Below are 25,580 nucleotides of genomic sequence, written 5' to 3'. Positions count from 1 at the left end.
GGGCCCTACCCAAGATGATTTCTAATGCTGAAGACATCACAAATACCCAGCTCCTGAGCTACACAAATTAACTAATTATGGTTAAAATCCCCAACCAGGCTACAATTCCACCTGGGACCCCCTGGGCTAACGGCCAGCATGCTAACCATTTACCCATGGAGCTGGACGGGCAAGGAACTACTTCTGGAAAAAAAAAAAAAAAAAAAAAAGGGAAACATGTAAAAGATGGTATACCATCAGCAATGTTAGAAGAGTTCTATGTCACTACAGAAAAACAACAAACTGAACACCATGATTTGCTATTTAACCACAGAAGAACGTAAATAATATTATTTGCATGTCTGAGAATATAATAAATTTCATATGAAACGTTTACAGGACTTGGTACCTTTTATAAGTTGTGACTTACTGGTATTTTGTCAGAGGTCACTTCCTTTGATTTTATTCCCAAAAATAAATCCATTAAATTGTTTCTCAGAGACAACTTTTTACCAATAACTTACTGTTCATAAATTTGGCACTCTGGGTCTTTCTACCGATAAGTATCCAAGTACACTCATAAGGTCAAGATATAGTAATTGAAGCAACAAAAGCATTACTATTATTTTTTTAGTATCATAGCGCTGAAATTCCAAACCTCCCCGCAGTGCTCTTATGGAGTGAGAGCACATGACGCTGTTCATGGTGATTCTTCCGTCGGACGGAGACATTAAGCCTTGAGGAGATCCATTGGTGCTATTCGACAGGAATATGCCATGTGCTGGTACCGTGTTTCACCATCTCCCTTTTTACTATCATATATTGTGTCATTCATTACATTCACTCCTCTTATGAGGTTGACATCAGTCATAAAAACCTGCCGCAACAGATTCATCTCCTCATACCTAACCCCATAAAGAACAGGACAAGAATTTTATAAACAAAACAGTGTTGGTGGTGTAATTTAACATTCCTTTATAGCACGCATAAGGCAGATCTTGTGGACAGCTAAAACAATTATTTCCCACTTAAGTAGAAATATAATTTCCTGCCAGTGAGAAAATACGATATGGAATAAAAATTAAAAATAGCAACAAGATATTATTTCACAATTTTATTTGTAAAAATTTCTACAGTTACACTGTAAATGATTCACAAATATAACTATTATTACATCATCATTTTTCAAAATTTGCCGACAATATAATGAAATATTTAGAAAATATTAACCACTTTTCAACATACATACATCTATCAACAGTTCATGAATTGAAACAATACAGAATAAAAATGAGTTGTGAAAATATAACGTAGGGGAAGATGAATGATGATAATGGGAAACTACAAAATTTTTGGCAAAATTCTTGTAAACGGCTGACTAGGAGAGTGGAAAATTATTTCTACCACAACCTTATCCCCTATTATAAGAAACAGTCTCTGTTAACCTGAAATAGTGCTAATGACCTTTTCAAAACACCCTTTAGGGCAGTCAACAAACTAAATGAAGAACAAATTTAAAATATTTCACAACCATCCTGGCTTAAAAGCAGGATATAAAATATGAAGGTAAAAGGAATGTGAATCACAACACAATCATGCAATAATTTCTACAAGTTAAAAACATATTGTTCTAACATCAGAAGAATAGATGTGGAATCTTATGAAGTGAATACCGAACTATACCCCAGTTCAATTATCACTAAAACTTTAGCATACCTGCCAGAGATTTCCAATTCTTCTGGCAAAAGTCAGGGTCTACCTCATACAACAAGTGCATATTTTAGTGTTTTATATGCATGATAATCAAGTATCTATGTTTTACCATTTACAATGCTATGTCAAGATTCAGACCAGCACAAGCAAGGAAAAGCTTTCTTAAGAAAAGAAATTTGCTCACTTCCAACGCTGATACATGCATTAGAAAGATGTTTCTGAAGATTTTTGCCTGGAGCGTGGCATTCTATGGAAGTGAAACATGAACAATAACTAGCTCAGAAAGAAAGAGAATAAAGCCTCTAAAATGTGGTGTTACGAAAGAATGCTGAAGGCGAGGTGGATAGATTGAATCACGAGGCGATACTGAATCGTATTGGTGAGAGATCGATTTGGCTAAATTTGTAGAGGAGAGAATGAACGATAGGACAAGTCTTCAGACACCCAAAACTTGTTCAATTGGTTTTTGAGGAAAGCATAGGTGGTAAGAATGGTAGAGGTAGACCAAGGTGTGAATATGACAAGCAGGTTAGCGCAGATGTAGGATGAAGTAGTTACGTACAAATGAAAAGGTTAGCACGGGATAGGCTGGCATGGAAGGCTGCTTCAAACCAGTCTATGGACTGATGACTCAAACATCAACACATACCTTACATTATCTGTTTTCAGACAGACTTCTTTGTATGGAAGTGAAAGGTGGATTGAGGACATCTCATTCATAAGTTCAAAGTAACAACCATGAAAGAGGCAGGAATGATTGATGGTACAAGCCAGTGGGAATAAAGACAAGAAGACATGACGAGATAAAGGCTATGTTAGGAATGAACTCTATGGATGACCTCTTATTGTAAACCAGCTTAGCGATAGGGATGTGTTAGGCGAAGGGAGGAGAAAAATGATAGCCATGACGGACACAAGAAGCAGAGGGAAACTAAGGCGACAATGGTTGGACCCAGTAAAGGTGCCTGGAACTAAAGGAGGCCACAGTGCTAGTTGAAATCAGAGGATTGTGGAAGCACATTGTTAATTCAGAGAGGCTTTCAGACTGAACGCTGATGAAAGATGAATGTTTATCTTACACCAAACTAGAAAAAAATACTGCTCCTGCCTTGGGTGCCAAGAGTTCGGTACTGAGGGGAGAAGGGGGAAAGGTTTGCAGTTTGGCCACACAACAGGTTTGAAGAACTGAAGGGTTCAAGATTCAGTTTCAATTTATTAGACCTTACTTGCTTTTAGTTGAGGATGTTTCCCATTACTTCCAGTTTGAGCTGATAGTCACCACACCCAGGAAACTGGAGGAGGAGTTAGCTCCACAGTGAAACTTCTTCTCAAGGGTATATTATTTTATTCAATCGCAAAATCAGCATATTTTTATAAAATACTACTGCAATAGCAAAATCCTCGACTACAGAGGCAAGCACACAAGTATGAAGGATGAGTTTCCTACCTAATTATTAGGCATTCTTGTTTAATTAGTTTTTAATAACGTTTTATTATGTACAATCGCTATTAAGTAGGTTCTCCAACAGCTGATGGTGCCCTATTTACAGGTCGAAACCGGTACTGTTTTAATGTAAATAATTCTGAACATTTTGTAAAATAAAGTACTGATTAGGCGGAAAACTCATCCTTCAAACTTGTGTGCTTAAATTATCAATACGGACAATGAAGCTGATAGTACAGAGGCAAGCGACTAAAATTATTTCAGAGTTTGGTTCCATCTACGTATACTAATGTTTCTCTTTCCTCTTATGAAACAGACCAAGTCCCAGACTTCAGCCGGTGCAATTCTGTACGCTAAACTATTTTATAAACGTTTGCTCCATGCATAGAACATGTACAGTCCAAACAAAGAAAATGACATTACATCTCCAGTCGCAGTGATCTTCAATTTGCCAATAAGGGTGAACTTAAGTTCCAGAATGTGCCTGTATAAAAGGTGTTATAAGAAAATATATATAGGTCTCAAGTAATTTTTGTCATGTCATATTTGATTATGAAAGCTGTGAACTTGGATTTTGCATCATCAGTGTATTTTCACTGCAAAAATATCTCTCCCTCGCCTGCTTGCCACGACTGGTAGTATACATCAGCCTCGCATACTTTCAATGAATATCGCAGGGGTAGGGGATAGCCTGAGCAGTGGCCAGACGTCATTGAGGTGTGCAAGTGTTGACCTCTATTGTCATAAAATAAGAAAGATGTACATTCCCTTATAATAATCCGAAGACTATGCAAGATCTCAAGCACATCAGAAAGACAGTTACAAAATAGAAATTACAAGAAATAGAAGAGGACTTCAAGAAACACAATTCTCAAAACTACTGCAGAAAATTTAAACAGAAATTAAGTACTCCCCAATTACCCCAATTCAAAAATGAACACTGGGAACTTGCCCATAGCAACACTGTAAAATGTGAAATTCTTGCAAAATATTTTTTCTAAATTGCTCAATTGTGGAAAGGCCCAAGAAAAATATGGAGTTCCACCATAAACAACAAAACCTAGACTCCATACCACCGATTGTACAGGGAAAAATGGAGATAATTCAATCAGTGAATGTGACGAATATGAGGAGAACACCAAATCATTGCAGAATTATGGAAAAATGCAGGAGAAAATCTCAAAACAAAACTCACAAGAAATTATAGAAATCTGGCAACCCAAAAGAATCCCTGCAGATTGGAAGACTGTGATTATACATCCACCGCATGAAAAAGGAAACATAATGGACCCCAACAACTTCTGTGGAATTTCATTAGTCTCCATAACTTGGAAAGTTCTGTCCCAAGCCCTCCTGAACCATGCAGAACTTCAACTGGATCCAGATACCGGTGAATTCAGAAAAGGCCGATCTTGCATAGAACAAATTATCAATCTGAAAAACTCTATGAAATATTTCCACAGTACGTCATAAAATGTTACGTCATCACATTTCTTCATTTCAAAAAAAGTACATAAACAGCATAGACCAAGAATACCTTTTTGAAATACTAACAAAATTTGGATTAAATCATAAGACAACAAATATCATTAAAGAAACACTCATAGGGACCAAATATAGGGTAAAATTATGAGAGAATTGAGCCGCAAATTTCCTGGAGACAAAGGAGTATGATAAGGTGATGGATTATCACCATTTCTCTTTAATTGTAGGCTTGTCCGGCTCCATGGCTAAATGGTTAGCGTGCTGGCCTTCGGTCACAAGGGTGCGGGGTTCAATTCCCGGCAGGGCCGGGAATTTTAACCATAATTGGTTAATTTCGCAGGAACGGGGGCTGGCCGAATGCGTCGTCTTCATCATCATTTCATCCTCATTACGACGCGCAGGTTACCTACAGGCGTCAAATCAAAAGACTTGCATCTGGCGAGCCAAACTTGTCCTTGGACACTCCCGGCACTAAAAGCCATACGCCCTTTCATTTTTTAATTGTGCGCTTGAAAAAGCTGTAAGAGAATGGCAAAAGGCATATGCACCAATACAGTAGAACCTCGATTATACGTTCCCGGAAACTATGTTTTCCCGTATTATTCGTTCAAATTACGTCGTCCCGCGAGTATCCTAATTAAATAACGTTGCAAAAATCCGGTATTATCCGTTCCTCGAAGAAACGATTTCCCATATCAACCGTCCAGAAATTTCAGTCCAATTAACGCTAAATCCTCGATCACGCGTTTTCAAGAAACTGTATCTCACGAAAGGACAGCTACGGCATACTTACGGATCTTGGTGTTAACATCTCATCATTACGGTACAGGTAATTTGAGAAAGTACTGTACTGGAAAAGCGATCGGCAGCGAACTTGCATAAGGGACCATCTTAGCATCGCATTCCAGTGGTATTGTTTAGAGAATCTGTGGAAATCATAAAGCAGAGTGTGTCCACAACAATTGGAAGGACACAGAGCGTATTTCTTTGACACCTCTACTTGAACACGAAACAAATTTCGTCAAATGTTCGTACTTGCAAAACGTCTAAATTATGTCCAGGGTTAGATGTTTATATTTTTATTTTTTTCGAGTGTATCGCCGAATAGGTTTTCGTCACTTCCCTCAGGGCACTGTATAGTCACTGAGCTTTCAGGCAGGAATCGAAACTGCTCCTTCTTAAGTAACACAAATTTACAGTAGTATTTTAATATTATCATACACGATTGTTATCGAGACCAGAACAGATGTTGACATACATAAAGCCATGGGAAGTTTAGAGATTGCCAATTACTGTTTTCGTTCTAATATGAGACTAGGAATTTCACATTTTCATGTTAAAATGTTGTGAAAACCGCCGGCGTTTTATTAGTGCACGTTACATTCAAAGCTCTCTTATCATTTCGCACTCGTACCGACTTGTACAGAAAAGCGCGCTTTTCAGCTGAGCTCAAGGTCGCGAATAATTGTAATTTCGGATGGGTTAATGATATTTTTTTCTCTTTCCAATTTGGGAACTTGCCCATAGCAACACTGAAAACTGTGAAATTCTTGCAAAATATTTTTTTTTAAATTGTTCAATTGCAAAAAGGCCCAAGAAAAATTTGGAGTTCCACCATAAACAACAAAACCTAGACTCCATACCACCGAATGTACAGGGAAAAATGGAGATAATTCAATCAGTGAATGTGACTAATACGAGGGGAACACCAAATCATTGGAGAATTATGGAAAAATGCAGAACTGAATTTAATTCATTAGAAAACTTGAAGATCGATACTTAAATTTGAAACCATATTCTTGAGTTCAACATAACCTTGAAAAGCCGATGCAGGCCTAATTTATTTACGCGGTACAAGATTTCCATAAACTGACTACGAACAGTAGCTTATACCGGTGACCAAATTAAAATGGAAGATAAAAAAAGAGGATTTCGCCATTAGGCGCTTTTGTAACTAATGTGCTTTTATTTTATTAGATCAGAGATAGAGAATTAAAAACTACTTGTAGTCGATTGTTGTTTGGCTTGCCGTTACGGGTACCACATTAGATTTTTCTAAGAGTTTGGCTCTAGCTGATCAAAGTTGCTGAACTGAAAGAAGTTTTCAGAGGAAACTGACGAAGTTTCCCCGGTAAAACGGAATGTACAGTTTCCAAGATTTTTTAAGTCGCGTACTGTTAATTAATATTTGAAGCCGGCCCCGCGGTCTAACTTGCCCGGCTCTCACCTGGAAGGCCAGGTTCGATTACCGGCCAAGTCAGTCATTTTTACCTCTATACGAGAGCTGGTTCCAGGCTCACTCAATCTACGATTACCTTTAATTGAGGAGCTATTGGATGGTGAGATGGCGGCCCCAGTCTAGAGAGCCCGGAATAACGGCCGAGAGGATTCGTCACACTGACCATGCGTCACCTCGTAATCTGCAGGCCTTCGGACCGAGGGCGGTCGTTTGATAGACGGAAGGTCCATTGGGGCTGTAGTTTTGTTTTAGTTTAGGGGTGTTTGTAAGATTATAAGTATACATATTTCATTTTTATGATGTTTAACCAAATTGTTGATTCATTCATTCCCGGATTTTCCGTTTTCCCGTGTTGTAGGTGTTTTCCCCGGGGTCCTTCCAAAAACAGAGAATCGAGGTTCCACTGTACACTGAATCGGACCAAGACATAAAAGGCATAGAATTGGACTGTTTAGCATCTGCAGACAACATGGCAGCATTTGCCAAAGACATCCCCAATGCACAAAACCAACTTTAACTCCTGCAAGACCAAGCAGCAAAAATCGGGTTAAAAATTTAATTTTAAAGGAACAAGATTTATAACACGACATCAAAACTGCCCATCTGAACTCCAAATTGGCACCAACCACATCTCTCGAGTGAAAAAGTTTAAATTACTGAAAATTCGAACGAAAAGAAATTACTTAATTGCGACTCCAGGAAATGGAGACTGCATTTCAATTAACAAAAAATGCAACAAAAAAAGTCCTCTCCTAGAACTGCAAAATCAGACACTATATTTACACTAATCAAACCTGAAGCTCTCTACGCATCAGAAGTCCCAATCTCCAACACAAAACCCTAAAAACAAAATTAGAAGTAAAATAATGATAAAACTCTTGAGGACCGAAAATCAAAGACCGAGTACATTTTCCAAAACCAAATGCGGAAATATATAAAAGAATCTCCAAAATTACATACACAATACACATGCGAAGAATACAATTCATGGGGCACTTAAAAAGAATTGACTCAAACAGACTGGCTCACAGAAGTCACACATTCTTAAAAACCACTAGATCAAATTGGTGCAAACAGGCAGAGAAAGACCTGAAGGTATTAGGATCACCAAATCTACAGGACCGAGAAGAAACCAGAAAAACCACACTCGCACGGGGTTTTGAGGATGTTGAGAGAGACTACCTGCCATGTATAGTCCCTGCAATGAGGATCCATTTGTGACGAATAATAATAATAATAATAATAATAATAATAATTATTATTATTATGTCCTAGTTACCGTGTGCAGACATTTTAATTTGATATCATCTAGCTGCCTGTTTGTCAGTTTTGATGTTCTGTATCTCTATAGGCTTACTAGATGGCAGAGTAAATCAAACCTCTCTTAGGTATCTAAGGCTGAGATTTTAATGAATTTTGTTGGTAAATAGCAAATGAGTTATCAGAGATCTTTCACATGCCAACATTGTATGACATGGAGTGCTGAATGGCGTTTTCTCGCCCCTTCAAAAATCCAAGTACCTCTGCCAGGTTCGAACCCACAACTATGGGATCTGGAGGCAGACACAATATTATAAATGCACAAAGAGAGTTATTATTCCCAAATTTTGAAGAAGAATATAAAGATCATGGATTACAATGTTTATCAGGCCTCTTTTGTAAAATACACGAGCATAGACACAACCCCAACTACAACTATTTGAAAATAAAATGTTTGAAAAAGTCTTGGAATCTATTTTCACTTCATACGTTATTACTGCCCCAGACTGACCTGTGCCTCAATGTGTATCCACGATGAACTTTTATGACAGGCTATTCCACCAACAGCTGATACAGGACACTCCTAACAGAGTACAGATGCCTCTTGCAGCCACCAATTACCTGGGAAGAATGCTTGGTAGGGGACAACTACCACACAATTGGAACACACTTGCCAGAAGTCGCCTGTCCCTGTAGGGTGTCAGGAGGTAGACCCAGGCAACAACAAATTGAAAGAGATCTAAGGAAGTGAGTGGCAACCTTTGAAGACGTCTCCGATGAAAGACAAGCAGAGATGGAGATGAATGACGCAAAACCCAGAAAACCGGACAACAGGAATGATGATGACAAATGACATTCAGTTGATATGTGCATACGAAGGTAAAAACAGCAGTAAAAGTGAAGGTCAGGGATGAAGTTTTCAAAATATACGACAAAAAAAAAAGCCTTCCAACAGAAAGGAGAGAAATAAACAGAGATGGTTTGGTTAATTTACAAGGACGAAGCAGATGATGGAGGCTAAGATTGAAGGATGGACTTCAGAAGCAGCAATGGTGGTTGGAATAGGAAAACAGAAAGGTGTCATTAACATCCCAACCTGACTGGAACTGGAGAACCGATGATGCAGAGCACGATATGAGCAATAATGAAATTCACAACTGTCACCCTGGGAACTTCATGACTAGAAAGGCCTGAATTTTAATATTTGTAATGATGAAACTAAATTATGGTTCCCTTCTTGGAACTTAAATCTAAACAGAAAAGCCAAAGACAGGAACATGTCTCCTCCTAAAGAAGAGGCCTGCAGTGGCACACTAACTGCTGTCTTGGAAAGGAGCAGCAATCCAACTCACGAGGTCGTTGCCACATGGGACAAAATGCTGGCAATTTCATAATTGAAAATGCCAAAAGAGCTTGAATACTTTAAATTCAGTTGTAATAAACAGGCAACGTATCTAGACTTCACCGAGCTGCCCATATGCTCGGAATGATGTGCAATGTGTGTCAGGAAATAGAGCACCAAGAGTAAAATAACGAAGTAGATAAGTAGGAAGAAAACACCCATGGCAAATAGGGAGATTGGCATATGTAGTACATGTTGAAACCTACTACAGTAGTAGATATTTTACTTTCCTGATCATAGACTTGGTATGGAGGGATGGCATCCCAATTAATTGTAAGAAAACCCATCACAAGGCTTATTTTGTGCTGATACCTCAGATTTGGACAACAATCTGCAGGCAGCAGAAATAAATTTCCTCAGAAGACATGAGGATACCTGAGGGAAGCTGGACACAGTTAAAACTACAAGAGATTGCCTAAGGCAGTGTGAAGAGAGAATAAAAATGGAAGAGCCAGGTTGAGAAGAGTATAGGAGTTGGAGAGAATGTTTAGAGAGGAGTAGTGGAAGGATAGAAAAGTAGAGGTCACTAATCATTGCCCAACCTGGAAGGTTCCTGACAGAACAAGCCATGAGCCTTTAACTCAAATTTATTTGGGGGTTAGCACCACAAGTGAATTTTAGCACAGGTTTACAACTGGATGCCTTTCCTAACTCTTTACTATTAAGACAAACATAACAAACTGCCTCTCCACAGAGCCAGAAGTGGCTAAAAGAATAAAAATGAGGTCCTTCAGAAGTGAAGGCCACAACCCTGACAGCTTCTTACGAACAAGATTTAACAGTGAAGAACATTTACTTTGATCAATTCATCAAAAGCTTAGTCAATTGTTCAAGGATGGAAAAAGTCACCAATCCATAGCAGATTCTACTTGAACGGATTGCATTTAAGGCAAGTCAAAGACAACAAACTCTTGCTGTTAAAAAAGTTAAAGTTTGAAGGCACTGGTGGTAGAAAGACTGTACAGAAGAATGTACAGTTACTAGATTATGGACACAGGAAGTTACATTTACAATGAAATATTCTGTGGAAATTACAGCATTTTAAATGATTCCTTTGACACAAAGAAATGCCCTTATCTCCTTAACTTCACGAGGGGTTCATATGTGTATTCAATCTACAGCAGCAATCTCCCACATCAACAATCATTGTTATCTTGTTACTACTACTGTATTTTCATTAAGCCAGCAGGCAAGGGAGGAAGGAATTTCTAGGAGTTCAAGATAAAAATATTTTCAAATAGCTTACAAAATATGTAAAAATATTTTGCTAAATCTAGCAAGGTCATCAGCACTAAAACAATGAAAAGGCATAATTTTCCACACCCAACTTGTCTAACATACACACATTCATTTCCATTTACAAGGAAAGACTACACATTTCATTAAAAGATAATGTGATTCACCTTGCATCTTGTATAAAGATGCAGTGGGAACATTTCATGCTTTTTTTTTCTAAAAAAAATTAAAAAATAAATGTGCCTCAACCCTAGAACCAGCAAGCGTCGATGAACTGACGAGTTGCTTCTTCGACACATTTTTATTTTTCATTTAATAGCACTATTCCGCTAACAGATGGTGTGACATGTCTTATGATCCTAAAAGTTTATAGATGCTTCTTACATATTTTCATCGTAGAAACAATCTCCGTGTATATGTTTCCCTGGAAACAAACGAGGGACTCGCTGCTATACGAACCAAAACATCTCGTAATGGCAATGTACTCGTTATCACTCTTATTTTGAGGCTGCATCTTTGCTGTTAATTCATTCTACAATGTTTTCATTTTAGTTAGCTTGTACTCTATGTAGCATAGCCGCTATAATAACATTTATTATAACAAGTTGGTGCCACTGCGTAGATTATAGGCCGGCCAGTATGTATGGTAAATATATTTTTTCTTATCAATCAAACAAATATTATTCCGTAGACTTGATACTTTCACAGGTGTTATGTATATAAATATGCATCATTTTGTATATCTTGGATTTTGTGTTTTCATGTTTCATCTCTAACTTTACGTTGTTAGAATTTTGATATTGCTCATGAAATAATAATTCCACCACTTTCAAGTCTCAATTTAATTTTCTTATCAAGTCTTGCAGAAAAGTTTACATTACTATCTGAATGTGTGGTTTATTAGCTTTCCAATGATATGCAACAGTGCCATGGAACTTCGATCACAATAGGATAAAAATAGTAATCCATTTGGTAGGTAAATACCACACAAAATGGCTGCTGGTTCGAGGGTTAAAACCTAGGGTAACATATAAGGCCATATATAACCTAAGGCTATATTATGTACAGAGTTTCTCCAGTAAAACACACTAATCTTTATGCAAGTCAACATTTCTACATAATGGACTCCTCTTATCTTTTAAAACATAAATAATAATAATAAAAACAATAATCTTGACTACCAAGATTATAACAAGGTAACGCTCCGTGAGAAGACAGGGACGTACAATAAGGGACGGTCCTGGCCTCTAGGGAACGTTGTCAAAAACAACTTGTATATACAGTGGACCTAGGAGTGGAAGTCACTCCTCAGAGTTTCTTCTTGAGCGCTATCACGTACTTCAGACACATCTGAACATCTTCACAGTCGGGGACCATGCCTCCCAGCCTGAATAGAAAAAATACAGTATTACACTATACATTAGAAACGCTTTGACAATATACATGGGCAAGTCAATAACTATCTGCAGTTTTGCTCTAATTGTCTTCACGTTGGCTCTATGGCATCGTGTGCTCATGAGCCACAAGATGGCACCGTTGTCTACGTCTGTGGTAGGTTTCACCGTTATCAGATCAGTACAGCTTACGCTGCTGTGACGTAAAGATGGCCGCACCACTCTCTGTTTGCACCAAGGGAGAATAAAGTTCCGTAATCAGTTTTTTTGTGGTCTGAAAGTGTACCACGAGCAGAAAGTCATAGAAGACTTTCAGCACATACGGAGACAATGTTTTGCCACAGCAAAGTGTTTACCAGTGGACGGAACAGTTCAAAAAAGGTCGCACAAGCATGAGGGATGAGGAAAGATCTGGGCTTCCATCTGCAGCTGTAACTGATACCAATATTAAACAAGTGCGTGATATGATCCTGAATAACAGACGACTGTTCTGTGAATTTCTGCTGAAGACAAGTAGAGCAAAAATTGCAGATACTTATCTCTATTTATATGGGAATTATAGTCATGTGCATGACACATACACAAAAACTGAAGGGGCACGATGGCTTCCCTGAACCACCAGTTAAGATTTGGAGCGAGTATAGTACATACTGTATTTCTCTGAATAAAAGACTACCCCCACTTTTTCCTTCAAAAGAATTAAATCAGACTTAATAAGTGCTTTGTAAAATTATATGAATGCCTTCTTTTATAGTATGCATTTTTAGACTACATGTCTTCATGCCAACGCCGACCATTGGCTTTAGCTAAGCTGCATTTTCTTGTGACTGCACAATTATCCTTTATTTCCGCAGGTGTAATATCCATTAACTTAAATTGGTATCATAACATCAAACAGACCCAGTTGAAAATTTGCCGGCAATATATGTTCCACGTCTACAATACAATGATTCATTAGGAAAATATTCCTGCTGCTATAAAACTGTTACTTTTACTCAGCACCAGGTAAAACTGGTTGCCACTATACACACATCTCGCTTACCAGGTTTGACAACTTCAGCGGCTAGCAACGTATAGCACAGGCCTAATAAAGGCGAAGACGTTGAAGGTGAACAAATTTATCGTGCAGTGGTATGGCCATTCTGCTCTTGCATTTTTTGCGCATATACCTCACAATTTTATCTTCAACTTCTGTAAAGCTGACCACTGAATGCATTCTTTTACAGCACGCATTTTCAGCTCTCTAAGTCTTCATCTAATGTTGAATATTGGCTTTAGTTAGGCATATGGCATATTTTCTTGCGGCTGCACAATTATTCTTCATTTCTGCATGTTTAATAACCATTAAGTAAAAACTGGCATCATAATATTGACGACAATTCTTTGAAAATTTGCAGGCAATGCCTATTCTATGTATCTTTATAAACCGACTATACCATCACGAAAATATTCCTGCTGCCTATAAAACTTAATATTACTGAGCATCAGTACAGTAGATGCCACAGTCTAATATACACAATCGCGAAGCAAGGCTCATTTCTTTTTCATCCACGAGACTGCAGCGCTCTACGTGGCCAGCAAGCTACCGGTCTACTGGGATGTGTAAGTTGTACGTTTTGCAAGACAAGCGTGTGGTAATTCCATTATAGATTATTGAATAGTAACACAGTAAAGGTTTCCACCTATTCAATACTAATATGTATTTACAATATTATACATTACATGGAACTAGTTTCGACCCACCTAGGGGTCATCATCTGCCATATTAAAGCATAAACAAGTTTTGTCGAATCCTAAAACATGTTATTTTTAACTGTAATAATCTTATGGACTTATAATTTATAAAGTGAAGTGTGGTAATGAGATGAGAAATGTTAGTATGGTACAGGTGAGTAGTAAGTAATAATGATACGAGGAATATATATACAAAGAAGTTTGGAACAAAGTACAAATGGGGTGCTTAGTGTTGTAAAAATTATAAACTCATGGATATCAGTAGTCCTCGTACTAAAGAATACAATGTAAAATAACACATATAAACATATATACAAGTATGTAAAAGGTCTGGAGAGTAAAAAGTGATACTCTTAATGCCGAGTCGGCTTGACACTGATCAGCTTAAGCAGAGAAATTAGGCATTTGGTGTATTAAAACTGTGTTGACCGGCTGCGTTGTTGAATGTTGGACGTGAAGTTATTTTTGAATTTCTGGTTAAGAAGAAGGTGGATAATGCGCGTGGATATATTAATTCTCAGTACTTAGCGGAAACCAAATTGGAAGAAATTAGTATGGAATGCAGTTCCATTCCAAACAAACTTCTGCAAATTTCTACAAAGCGAAAGTTATTGATAACAGATGATCAAACCGTGTCAAAGGGGCACAACACACAGATAGGTCTCTTGATAAAGATGGGATAGGAAAGGGTTTGGAGTGGGGAGGAGGCGACCGTGGCCTTAATTAAGGTACAACCTGGTGTGACAATGGGAAACCAGGGCTGTAGGGATTTTCAGAAGAGCAGAAATTATCTTTTAGGAAGTTGAAGAGAATTGAGAGAACAGGGGCTATTGTTAGGAATTTCCTGTATGTTAAAGGAGAATGCTCATGAGCTTGGATGCGGTATATTGTTAATTCCCTAATGAAAATACCTGATTTTCCACATTCATGCTGTGAAGGTACGTACTAAGTCATTAGTGTTGAAATTACTTGTGAAACTAAGATTAGATTACATTATAAAATTTTGCAATGAATGCTTTCAGTGCCATAGAACAAAAAATCTGGAAAGTACTTAAAATTCTGTCATATAGGTTACACATATCTTTGAATATTATTTGAATTGTGTTCTTAGTTCATTACTATTTTTTGTGATTCATGTGAAATTACCCAATTCAGTTCAATAATAGGATTTGAAAAATGTCTTAGCCATTCAACTATAATGGTGTGGTCCGTGGTTCCTTCGAAAATAAACTATTGTTGCCTTCCTTCGGTATTACTACCACGCTGTGGCAATAAGCAGTCGTGTATCAACGTGATTTCGTAAAATTTACGATTAATATAGTTGTTGAGGTGGTTACAGTTTATAATTTAAGCGGGAAGATGCTATCAGCTGTCGGGTAGAGAATTGCTCCTCTTGCTGGCCGCTGCGAGCGTTGGCGTTGTTCCACCTGTCAACAGGATGCCATTACATCACTAAGGAGCTTAGTGACTGTGTATATTAGACTGTGGTAGACTCGTTTAACTCTGCCACAGAGTAGCCATGACCTTTCTAAGGATGTGCAGGCTCGCATGTTTTGATGCCATTCTGCAGATTTGAGAAACATTTTTGTAGAGGCTAATAGAATGTAATTCTCTCTTCACTATTTCCCAAGATAAAGTAACGTTGCACAGAGGCACTGTACAACCGGCTGCCGCAGCTAGCGATGTACAATGAAGGGGCAGATGTTGATTGTCAATTGAGTTTTGTGTGTGCACACGCGGGGGCCAAAAAGAAGCAGGACGATTACTATGGAAGCTGTCAGTGGTGTTCTTCATTACTGTTAGGTCAAGAATGCAAGACAACCCCTGATTTTTCACATGAGATCCTGAGAGAAAAAGTCTTCTTGGATTCGTAGAAATACGGTAATATGGCAACATATTTTACAAGGTCAGCCTAGGTCAGTGACAGGAAACAAATCACCTGTCACAATGATACATACATTTTCATTTGCATTATGGGCTGTCTACTATGTGTACGCACAATACCGAAGCATACACATGATTAACAGCAGAAAGATTAAATTAAAGACACGATATTAATAAAAGTAGAACGGAACTTGTCACGAACTGTCTGTTTCTTTCATCCACTACCTTTGCTAACAAATCTTCACTCACAAATACCTCGAAATAATAAATTTCAGGGCATTTGGGGGTCAAATTATAATTTGACATAGCTACTGTACGTTTGGCACTTGAAATGCATGCACCATCAGTAGAGTTTGTGATTTTTAGCATTTGCGATAAATGCTAAATATGTCGAAACTTTGTCAGTGTATGTGCCTCCATCTTATATGACCTGTACGAGTGGTTTTTAGCGATTTCGAATTAGCGATAAAATGCGAAATTGATTCAAAATGCAAAATTATACAATTTATGCGAAATAGATGCGAAACTCGCAGTTTTATACAAAATAAAAATATATCTTTTTAAAAACAATGCATTTTTCTTCAAAATAAGATATATGTTGTTATTTATTTCAGGAGAAATAATTATTACGGTGCCCATTGCAATCGTAAAGCGGTAACATGCTTTGACGGACACTTCCATCCTGCTGCAAGGAATATTTATAAGTTCATTATCCCAATTAGCTGGTTAGATTTATTCTCTCTGTTTTGCAGCCTACCCGATTGATGTCAGATGATACCTGAAGCTATCTTCTCTGTGTAAATAGTAACTCTGAGCTGAAATACGGAAAATAAAAAGCACCTCATTTTGCCGCTCGTAAACAATCATGGCGGCATCCAAGCGCGGCATGGATGAGTTTATTCGTAACCGGTTTGAAAATAGTGATGTTGAAAGTGGAAATGATTCTCTGGAGAGTGAAAATACTTCTTCTTCTTCAACTGACAGTGATGAAAGTGATTCCGATTTCAGTTCTGAGATGATAGTGCCAATTGAAACCACGTGACAAAACCAGAATGCAACAATAACGAGTGAGAAGTCAAACTTTTTTTTTTTTTTGCTAGTTGCTTTACATAGCACCGACACGGATAGGTCTTACTACGACAATGGGATAGAAAAAGCCTAGAAATAGGAAGGAAGTGGCCGTTGCCTTAGTGTGAAAATGGGAAACCGCGGAAAACTATCTTCAGGACCACCGACAGTGGGGTTCGAACCCACTATCTCCCGGATGCGAGCTCACAGCTGCGCGCTCCTAACCGCACGGCCAACTCGCCCGGTGAGAAGTATAGTAAAATGATACTTGGAATTATGATCTTGTTGACAATAAGCCTCTTTCTGTAACATGTAAACCAGTTTTTGAAATTCACTCTATAGTGGGGAAGGGGTTGGGTAATAATCCGAAAAAATGCACGTAGGGAATGAATTTCTAACTCCACAGTTCTGGAAGCACGTTACTAAGGAAACCAATGCCTATGCCTCTACATTTCTTGCTAATTTATCTGCTTCCCTTGAAACCAGTAATACTTACGAACAAAAACATTGGTTTCCTGAGACGAGCTAAAAGCTCACTTTGCTTTGTGTATTCTTATGTAGCCTATGTGATGAATCAAATTTATGTTAAAGTGACGAAAAAATAAATGGTATGTAAGGGAATATTTCTTTTCACAAGTAGGCCAAAGGGTTAAATCATTCAATGTGTGGAATTCCTTTCACTGGCTAAAGAGCACTGCAAGGAACAGTCTATCAAACAGCAAATACACTTTCAAGCACCACGTTCATTCTCTTTGTGTGTTGACCCTTGATCATAGTCGGTTATTCTTGACATTGGTGTTGAGTAGTAGTTCTGTTTAAAAGTATGGTAGCGATTTATTTTATTGTCTGGTACCCATGGGTAGAAGCGAAGTGACGATCAAACAGCATGCCAAAAGTCACAAATCGGGACATCTTTATGTAAGCGATACAGACGGCCTATATTGATGTGCCGACTCTGCAATCAAAGACTTGAAGAATAAAAAAAAAAGAATGTTTTGCAGTCCCTCCTTTGCCTTGGCAGCACTTCTGTCCATTTGGGCCTCTACGACCAGTGTCGATGTAGAGTTGTTTTTAGCAACATAATTGTAACTTATAAGCGGCCTCAAATGAAGGAGGGCACCTTTTAAGCAATTGGCATGTTGTACTTTAATCATCATTGGAATTCCTCTTCCTTGTAGGTGTGTTGTACTGTGATAAATAAATACGTTCAGAATAGTATTTTTCACTTTGAAATTGTTTGTAAATTTGAAAATAAGCATATTCCTGTGTGTGCGTTAATACTTCTTGCAGTTTTATGTTGATATTTGTCTTATTTTCCATAGTGAATTCAAAACTGCATGACGAGCGATGTGTGATTAAACAGTATTATTTTACTCCCAACTGTTGTGTGTGCAGTTTAGCAAATTATGCCTATTTTTAACCAATTTGCTACAAAACGCTAAATTTGAAAATCAAAACGCTAAATCTCTGATTTTTAAATGCTATAAACCACGAACTCTAACCATCAGCACAAACTCATCGCCTGACCACCTGTGCAGGCCTAGGTCAGTGTCGTCACCACTATCAACGTTGCTATCACTTGGAATCTCATTTTAATGTTTAGTTGTGACTTCGTATATTTTACTCATCTTACAAGTATTTTCAGCTTATTATGACCATAAGTAAAAGGTGAAACATGTCCTGACACTAGTTAATAGCTAACGAAACACTTTTTTTTTGCTAGTGGCTTTACGTCGCACCGACACATATAGGTCTCATGGCGACGATGGGATAGGAAAGGCCTAGGAGTTGGAACGAAGCGCCCGTGGCCTTAATTAAGGTACAGCCCCAACATTTGCCTGGTGTGAAAATGGGAAACCACGGAAAACCTGACAGTGGTATTCGAACCCACCATCTCCTGGATACAAACTCACAGCCACGTGCCTCTAACCACACGGCCAATTCGCCTGACCAAATATTTTTTTTTAGTATATTAAAGGTGGAACCTTTGACTGTACCTTTAGAAAGTGTACTATCAACAATACAGGTTTTGCAATGAAATTCATTTTATGCAATCGCTATCACTCCCTACCACTTCACCAATATCCTTAATAACACTACTACCACTATTGATATCCATATTGAACTCGATCACCTCTAAAAGTGCAAGATTTCCTTTGGACACATCTAGTGTTTGTACACTAAAAAACCAAACCAAACCCCAAGGCACTACAGCTCTTGAAGGGCCTTGGCCGACCAAGCAATCGCTGCTCACCCCCTAAGGCCTGCAGATTACGAGGTGTTGTGTGGTCAGCACAACGAATCCACTCAGCCGTTATTCTTGGCTTTCTAGACTGGGGCCGTTATCTCACCGTCAGTTAGCTCCACAATTCTGATCACGTAGGCTGAGTGGACCTTGAATCAGCCCTCATGTCCTGGTAAAAAATCCCTGACCTGGCTGGGAATTGAACCTGGGGCCTCTGGGTAAGAGGCAGGCACGCTACCCCTAAACCAAAGGGCCAGCCAGTGTTTGTACACAGCAGCCACAATTCAAATATGTTTACAACTGGTGACAAAAGAAAACTGTTTTCCAGCAGAACTACATGCGGAAATAACAAACTAATTGGTTTAAAGTGTGGCTAATAGACGGCAGAAGCATACAACAGTTATATTGATTTCATCACATATATTGCGTCAAGGTCTATGCGGAAAAAACAAACAAACAGGATCTACAGTAACAATGCAAAATGACTTAAATGTAAAATCTTAAACTAAGAAAACAGATCAATGTGTCTCACACATTATTAACATAAGACATCGACATGGGGAAAAGAAAAAAAAACGTGACGTACATCTCCAACGAAACTACGCACAACGATGTTAACAACGCGCGAAACATACAATAACAAACTCATTCTTTCGTCCCGACTACCAGAGTCGCTAGTCAGCGCTAGTCTTTCTCGCTTGTAGGACGATCGCAGTCCCGAATTCCCAGCTGTAAAGCACATAAGTGAGCAAGAAACACTATACACTCGCCAAATAAAACATGAAATAAATACACTTGAAAATGAGATTGTGTAAATTACACAAGCACATAAGAATTTATCCTACGGGAAGGGTATTGACCGTACTGGAGGTTATATTGGTCAAAAATAGGAAGAATAAAAATAAATTGAAAAATCGGAGGAAGAGTTAAAAAACAAAGTTTTCGGGTAAATCGGAAGGGTTAGCAAGTATGAACATGGGAACAGCTAAAAGACTATTAAAACTGCAAGACAGCTTACTGCCTGCTCAAGATCTGAATACCACTACTTACTTGTCTTCCAGAACTTCACATTGTTTCTCAGTCCATGTTCCCTTCTTAAGAGCAGTCATGCACTGAGCGGCAAGATGTCTGAAACACTGCCGTCGTGTGGTATTGTGAGGAGGGTTGTCCCACAACGGCGTGAGACGTACATACATCCAGGCCATTAACACGTACTCCATAACACAGTTCCAGTTCTGACTGCTGACCAGCTGTCTGCTCTGATCAAACACACATTTCTGAAATCAAACAGCAACACTCAGTTAATAAGTATAACCTATCAGAGAAAGGAACAATCTCAAGGTAGTCGCATATAAAAATATAGTAACAAACATCGTATGGTGTCAACTACAATACACAGTTATTTGGTTCCATATTACAACAGTATAACCCCCATTTTGTGTAAATTGGGATTTAAGTAAAAAGTTCTCCTGGAAAATATTCCACAAGAGCAATTTAATTTTATACTAAATTTAATTCACTTTATTGCAGAACCGAGATTTCGTGTAAGGAAATATTAAAATTCTCAATTATTTATTTTGATTTGTTAAGATTACAGGACATTAAGAACTTATGAAAAAGACATCATAAGCATGCTATAGATGATTCAAGGCAGAAGAGGAATTTAGAGCACAGGCAGTTAGCGCTCGAGTGAGACGTCAAGTTTACACACACATCCAACCACGACCGTCGTAGTACCAGTACAAGAGATGTTGTAATAATAGTATTGTTATGCCCCTAGGAAATTCCTGTATTAATCTGTGCAATATCCTACGATTACAATGAGAACCCTTTCACTGATACGTTATTACTAGCAAATTGGGCGGGCGGGGGGAGAGTTTCCCCTGCTATCAATATTTATACACTTAACTCCAGCATTTATATGGATTGTGATTCCTTACTACATACAAGAGTGAGCTCAGCCTGACATTCAGAGGTGCTGTCAACATCGATTAATAGTATTCCACAACTCCAACTGGTGTAAACAAACATTTGGAGAACGTATTTTCACTACAAGTCCACAAATAATATGGCCGATAGCAGTTAACTCCTTGAAACAAAGACTGAATTTAACAACTGTGTAATTTCAATACGAGGTACAGAAAGAAAATAACAATGTATACTTCTCCTCCTCAAGAGAAAGTCAGCACTAACGTATCAACAATCGAGGCGCGACAATGAATCATAGGACCAAAGTTGTAGATCTCTCCAAATTGAAAGGGCAATTGTGCTATCTGCTTTGTAATGCAACTTACAGTTTAGGCACCAACTACCCAGAAATGAAGGTCTGCACCGGCATTAAAAGGCATACGTATTTCAACATTTTCTGCGGCCAAAAGTTATACATTTGAACAGCTTGGAATTTTTCCTCAAAGAAAAGTGTCCTGTTTCGGGATTAGCACTCGTATACATGTGGAGTAGTTAAGGAAGAAATTAATACAGTTAAGGAAGTCCTATGATTCATTGTCGCGCCTCGATTGTTGATACGTTAGTGCTGACTTTCTCGATTATAATCAAATCTCTCCAACTTGATTTTGACTGGCATTAGGTAAAGGGGCCTGTCTTTATAATGAAACTCTCCTTCTATACTGTGAATGACAGTTGCCAAGTAAACCTGCCATTATAGTAGAAACTCCAGAAATCCATTGTGATTGCCAGTAGGAAATGTGGCCTGCCATTATCAACAAAACTTCCCCAATGCCTACCTAACACCGGAAGCAACTTTTGGCTTCCTCCCTGTTTTGTTTCTTGGATCTCGCTAAAAGATGTGCAATCTACTGCCTTTCCGCTAATTTACGGGGAAATCTGTATACAGTGTAGAATACCATTGCGAAGCACGGGTACATTCGCTTACTATACAGTATGTACAACAACCATCTCAAGTTCATAACTAAAGTTCTATATCAGAACTTGAGAGCCAGAAAAGAGCTTTGTTTGAGTACGGTATAAGTCCTCTAATGTTTCTCTATAAGCATGCAAAGGACACTGAAATGCAATGTGATCCACTGTCTGATCCTCTTCTCCAGTCACATTGCAGTGATGTGTTCCATCCCCATTTGAAGAGAGTGGCTTCACATCTACCTTGGCCAGTCCTTACTCAGTTTATCCTTCTCTACTGCCGCCTGGGAAGGAAAAATCCATCAGGGCACTACTACATACAGTAAAATCCCTATTTAGGATTTTTACAGGAACCTTAAATGAAGGTTTACTTTATATCGAGGTTTCAGTAGAAAGGATGCCCGACTTGTTAGCTGAATGGACAGCGTACTGGCCTTCGGTTCAGAGGGTCCCAGGTTCGATTCCCGGCCGGGTCGGGAATTTTAACCTTCAATGGTTAATTCCAGTGGCCGGGGTGTGGGTGTTTGTGCTGTCCCCAACATCCCTGCAACTCACATATAATACTATCCTTCACCACAATAACACACATTTACCTACACCTGGCAGATGCCGCCCATCCTCATCAGAGGGTCTGCCTTACGCTGCACTCAGCTAGAAATAGTCACTTGAAATTAGTTAATTAGTAGAAAGCATAACTTTTCCAGAAATCTTTGTCTGTATAAACATTGCACAGTGACAGCAATAAAACAAGGAAATGTCTATCCTACACATTGTACTGTAGTTACAACTTTGTACTGTTTGTGCTGAAGATTACTCTTGTGTTAAACTGCAAGAGACCTGTATTGCACCATAACTAGTGCTGGCTCAAATTATTGTTTGAAAATAAAGAAAGAAAGAAAGCTTTGGTTACAGCCTAACAAATCTGTTCCTTTACACTATCGTCAAGTTAATGACCTGGGCTATTTTTAGATCCCAACTGAATAATTGCTGAAGGCTGTGGATGATGATCCAACAGCACATGCACAGGGAAAAGTGGTTCCTAGATGATGGATCGTGATCTCACATGTATCTTCATTGTACACTGTTACACCTTATAGCATTCTGTTTGCAAGCCTCTGTGAATTAACTAAGTACTTCCATAATCCGTTCTGTAGCCTTCCTTAGTTCCACACCTCTTAAAACTGATCGCCTTGGTCTCCCTCTGCATCTCTTAGTTGGTTAAGAAAATTTGTTCGTTGCTATTTAGGAATATCTTCACTATTATTTCTGATAATGACAAGCCCACGGTTAATCCTTCCTATTGACAAGATTTTGTCGATTACAAAACTGTTTTAGTTTACAATGTGTTGTTCTTACAAGGTTATGTACAATTTTCTATAAAAAGTCTCACAAGATACCAAAAACACATTAAAATCAATATGAAACTACAAAACTTAATCACAGATGTTGTCCATTTGGCAGTTAACTCGATAGTACAGTAGTTTCTAATTACAATTATCTGTGAATTTCCATTTTTAGTTTCATCTTTAGAAATTGTGTTACCGAGCTCGATAGCTGCAGTCTCTTTAAGTGCAGCCAGTATCCAGTAATCGGGAGATAGTTCGAGCTCCACTGTCGGCAGCCCTGAAGATGGTTTTCCATGGTTTCCCATTTTCACACCGGGCAAATGCTGGACTGTACCTTAATTAAGGCCACGGCTGCTTCCTTCCACTTCCTAGATCTTTCCTATCCCATCGTCGCCATAAGACCTATCTGTGTCGGTGCGACTTAAAGCAAATAGCAATAAATAAAAATTGTGTTATCACTCCAGAGGCTTCTGCCGCAAAGCTTCTATTTTCTTACTTCAAACAGCATCACCTAACCTATTTCATGCCCCCTGTAGAGTAATGACAACCTTTTCATTCTTATGCAACAGTTAAGGAAGTTGAAATTAAATAGAAAACAGAATTATAACTGAGGATAGCCAAATAAGTAAATACCAAGTGGATGTATTGGAAAATAAAATGTCCCTCAATAAATAGTGATGGTATCAGTTATGGATATAAAGGTAATAACAGAGGAGAAATTTAGGTGTAGGGATTTTTAGGTAAACAGATAAGAAGATGACTTATGGCGTTATTACTTAAGCCTAAAAAGGCAAGGCAGAGGCAAGAAATTAAAGTGGAAAACAGAAGTCGAATAGAAATACAGCAAACATTATAGCAAATGTCAGAAAACACCTAACGGTGTGAAATATGGGCTACAATCAGCAGTACTGTTCAAATATTAACAACATCCCTTAGAGCTACTTGAGGACGATTGTAACCTCCAACGGTATTCCAACAATAACCCGCAGGAATAGCTGATGGACGTCTCACTTGCTTTCTACCTAAGGAACAACCACGAGTTTAGATAAATGATGCGAGAAACAAACAAGAAACTCCTCTCAAGCGTCGTCAGTTGGAAGGGCTTAAAGTTGGCCGACTCAAATATTTTGCAGACTGTTCAAGAAAAGCCCGAATTGACTGCAACAATGTGTAACGTTAGCCTTCGTTTTCGGTCCAGAGACCTGTTAATGAAGCAAAATATTCAGCCAACCAAAAAATACTTTCATCTCCAAGGAAAAACCACACAAGGCAGAAAAAGGGTAGGGATTTTCACTGTGATGTAGCTAGCTAAACTGTGCTCAAATTTTACGAGCGAGGGGAATTTCCTACAGCGGAAAGAGAGCGTAAATAGCTAAGAAAGAAGATTCAATATAGAGAAGTATATGTTCAGTGCGACAAGTGCTGCACAACTTAGGCTTCAAATACAAAAGGGCTAACGGTAGAAGAAAATTTCTGCTAGAACGACAGGACATTGTCGTAGCTCGTGCACGATTTTTGAGAGAAATGCATGACCTGAAATATGAACAACACCTGAGGCAACATATTTATTTAGACGAGACTTGAGTGAATCAGTCGCAGTGTAAACAGTTTATTTGGCAACATTCAGATAAGAGCGGTGGATTAAAGGTGCCCACCGGGAAAAGTGGAAGACTGACTGTTGGCCACGCAGGTGGTATTAAAGGTTTTATACCCTAGTGTAAGTGGATGTTCTTATCAAAGAATAGCCTGGACTACCACTCAGAAATGAACCGGGCATCTTTTAAAATGTGGTTTGTAGAAGACCTGTTATTAAGTCTGGAGGAACCGTCTATAAAAGTTATGGACAATGCTCCATATCATTCAGCTTTACTTGAAAAAGTATCCAATACAAGGTGGAAGAAGAAAGAAACTCAAGAGTGGTTGCTGAAGAGAAACATACCTTTTAGTGAACAAGAAACTCGAGCTGAACGTTCGGAAAAAGTTGCTCCCTTCAAAGTAGGAAAAAGTACGAGCTTGATGAATTAGCTCTGTCTTGGGGCCATGAGTTAGTAAGGTTGCCACCCCTACCACCGCCAATACAACCCGGAGGAACAAGACATTCAAAAGAAAGGACGTAAAAAAACTCACGTCAGAAGCCATCGACCGTCTGGCTACTGCAGATTGGGAAGAGTGCTTCAATCACGGGGAAAATCTTCAAACAGACGATTGGGCCAAGGAAATAGTAAGGGACGAAAGAATGGAGCCATTCATCATCAGTGTAAATGACAATTCGAC

At 38.6% G+C, this 25,580-nt stretch overlaps 1 protein-coding gene across 2 annotated transcripts in view; it reads right to left on the bottom strand.

Annotated features, from left to right (window-relative positions):
- Positions 1-11,774: 11,774 nt before the first annotated feature.
- LOC136883327 (uncharacterized) overlaps positions 11,775-25,580 on the bottom strand; it is a 64,080-nt gene continuing 50,274 nt past the window's right edge. For both annotated transcript variants that reach the window (XM_067155561.2, XM_067155562.2), the window contains exons 6-7: positions 20,134-20,360; positions 11,775-12,145 (exon numbers count right to left, since the gene is read on the bottom strand). In XM_067155561.2, the coding sequence (XP_067011662.1) occupies positions 12,067-12,145; positions 20,134-20,360 (306 nt within the window). In that variant the 3' untranslated portion in view covers positions 11,775-12,066. The remainder of the gene's footprint in view (positions 12,146-20,133; positions 20,361-25,580) is intronic.

Source organism: Anabrus simplex, chromosome 11, assembly GCF_040414725.1.
Source record: "Anabrus simplex isolate iqAnaSimp1 chromosome 11, ASM4041472v1, whole genome shotgun sequence".
Lineage (NCBI taxonomy): Eukaryota > Metazoa > Arthropoda > Insecta > Orthoptera > Tettigoniidae > Anabrus > Anabrus simplex.
This window is presented reverse-complemented; position numbering and strand designations above follow the sequence as displayed.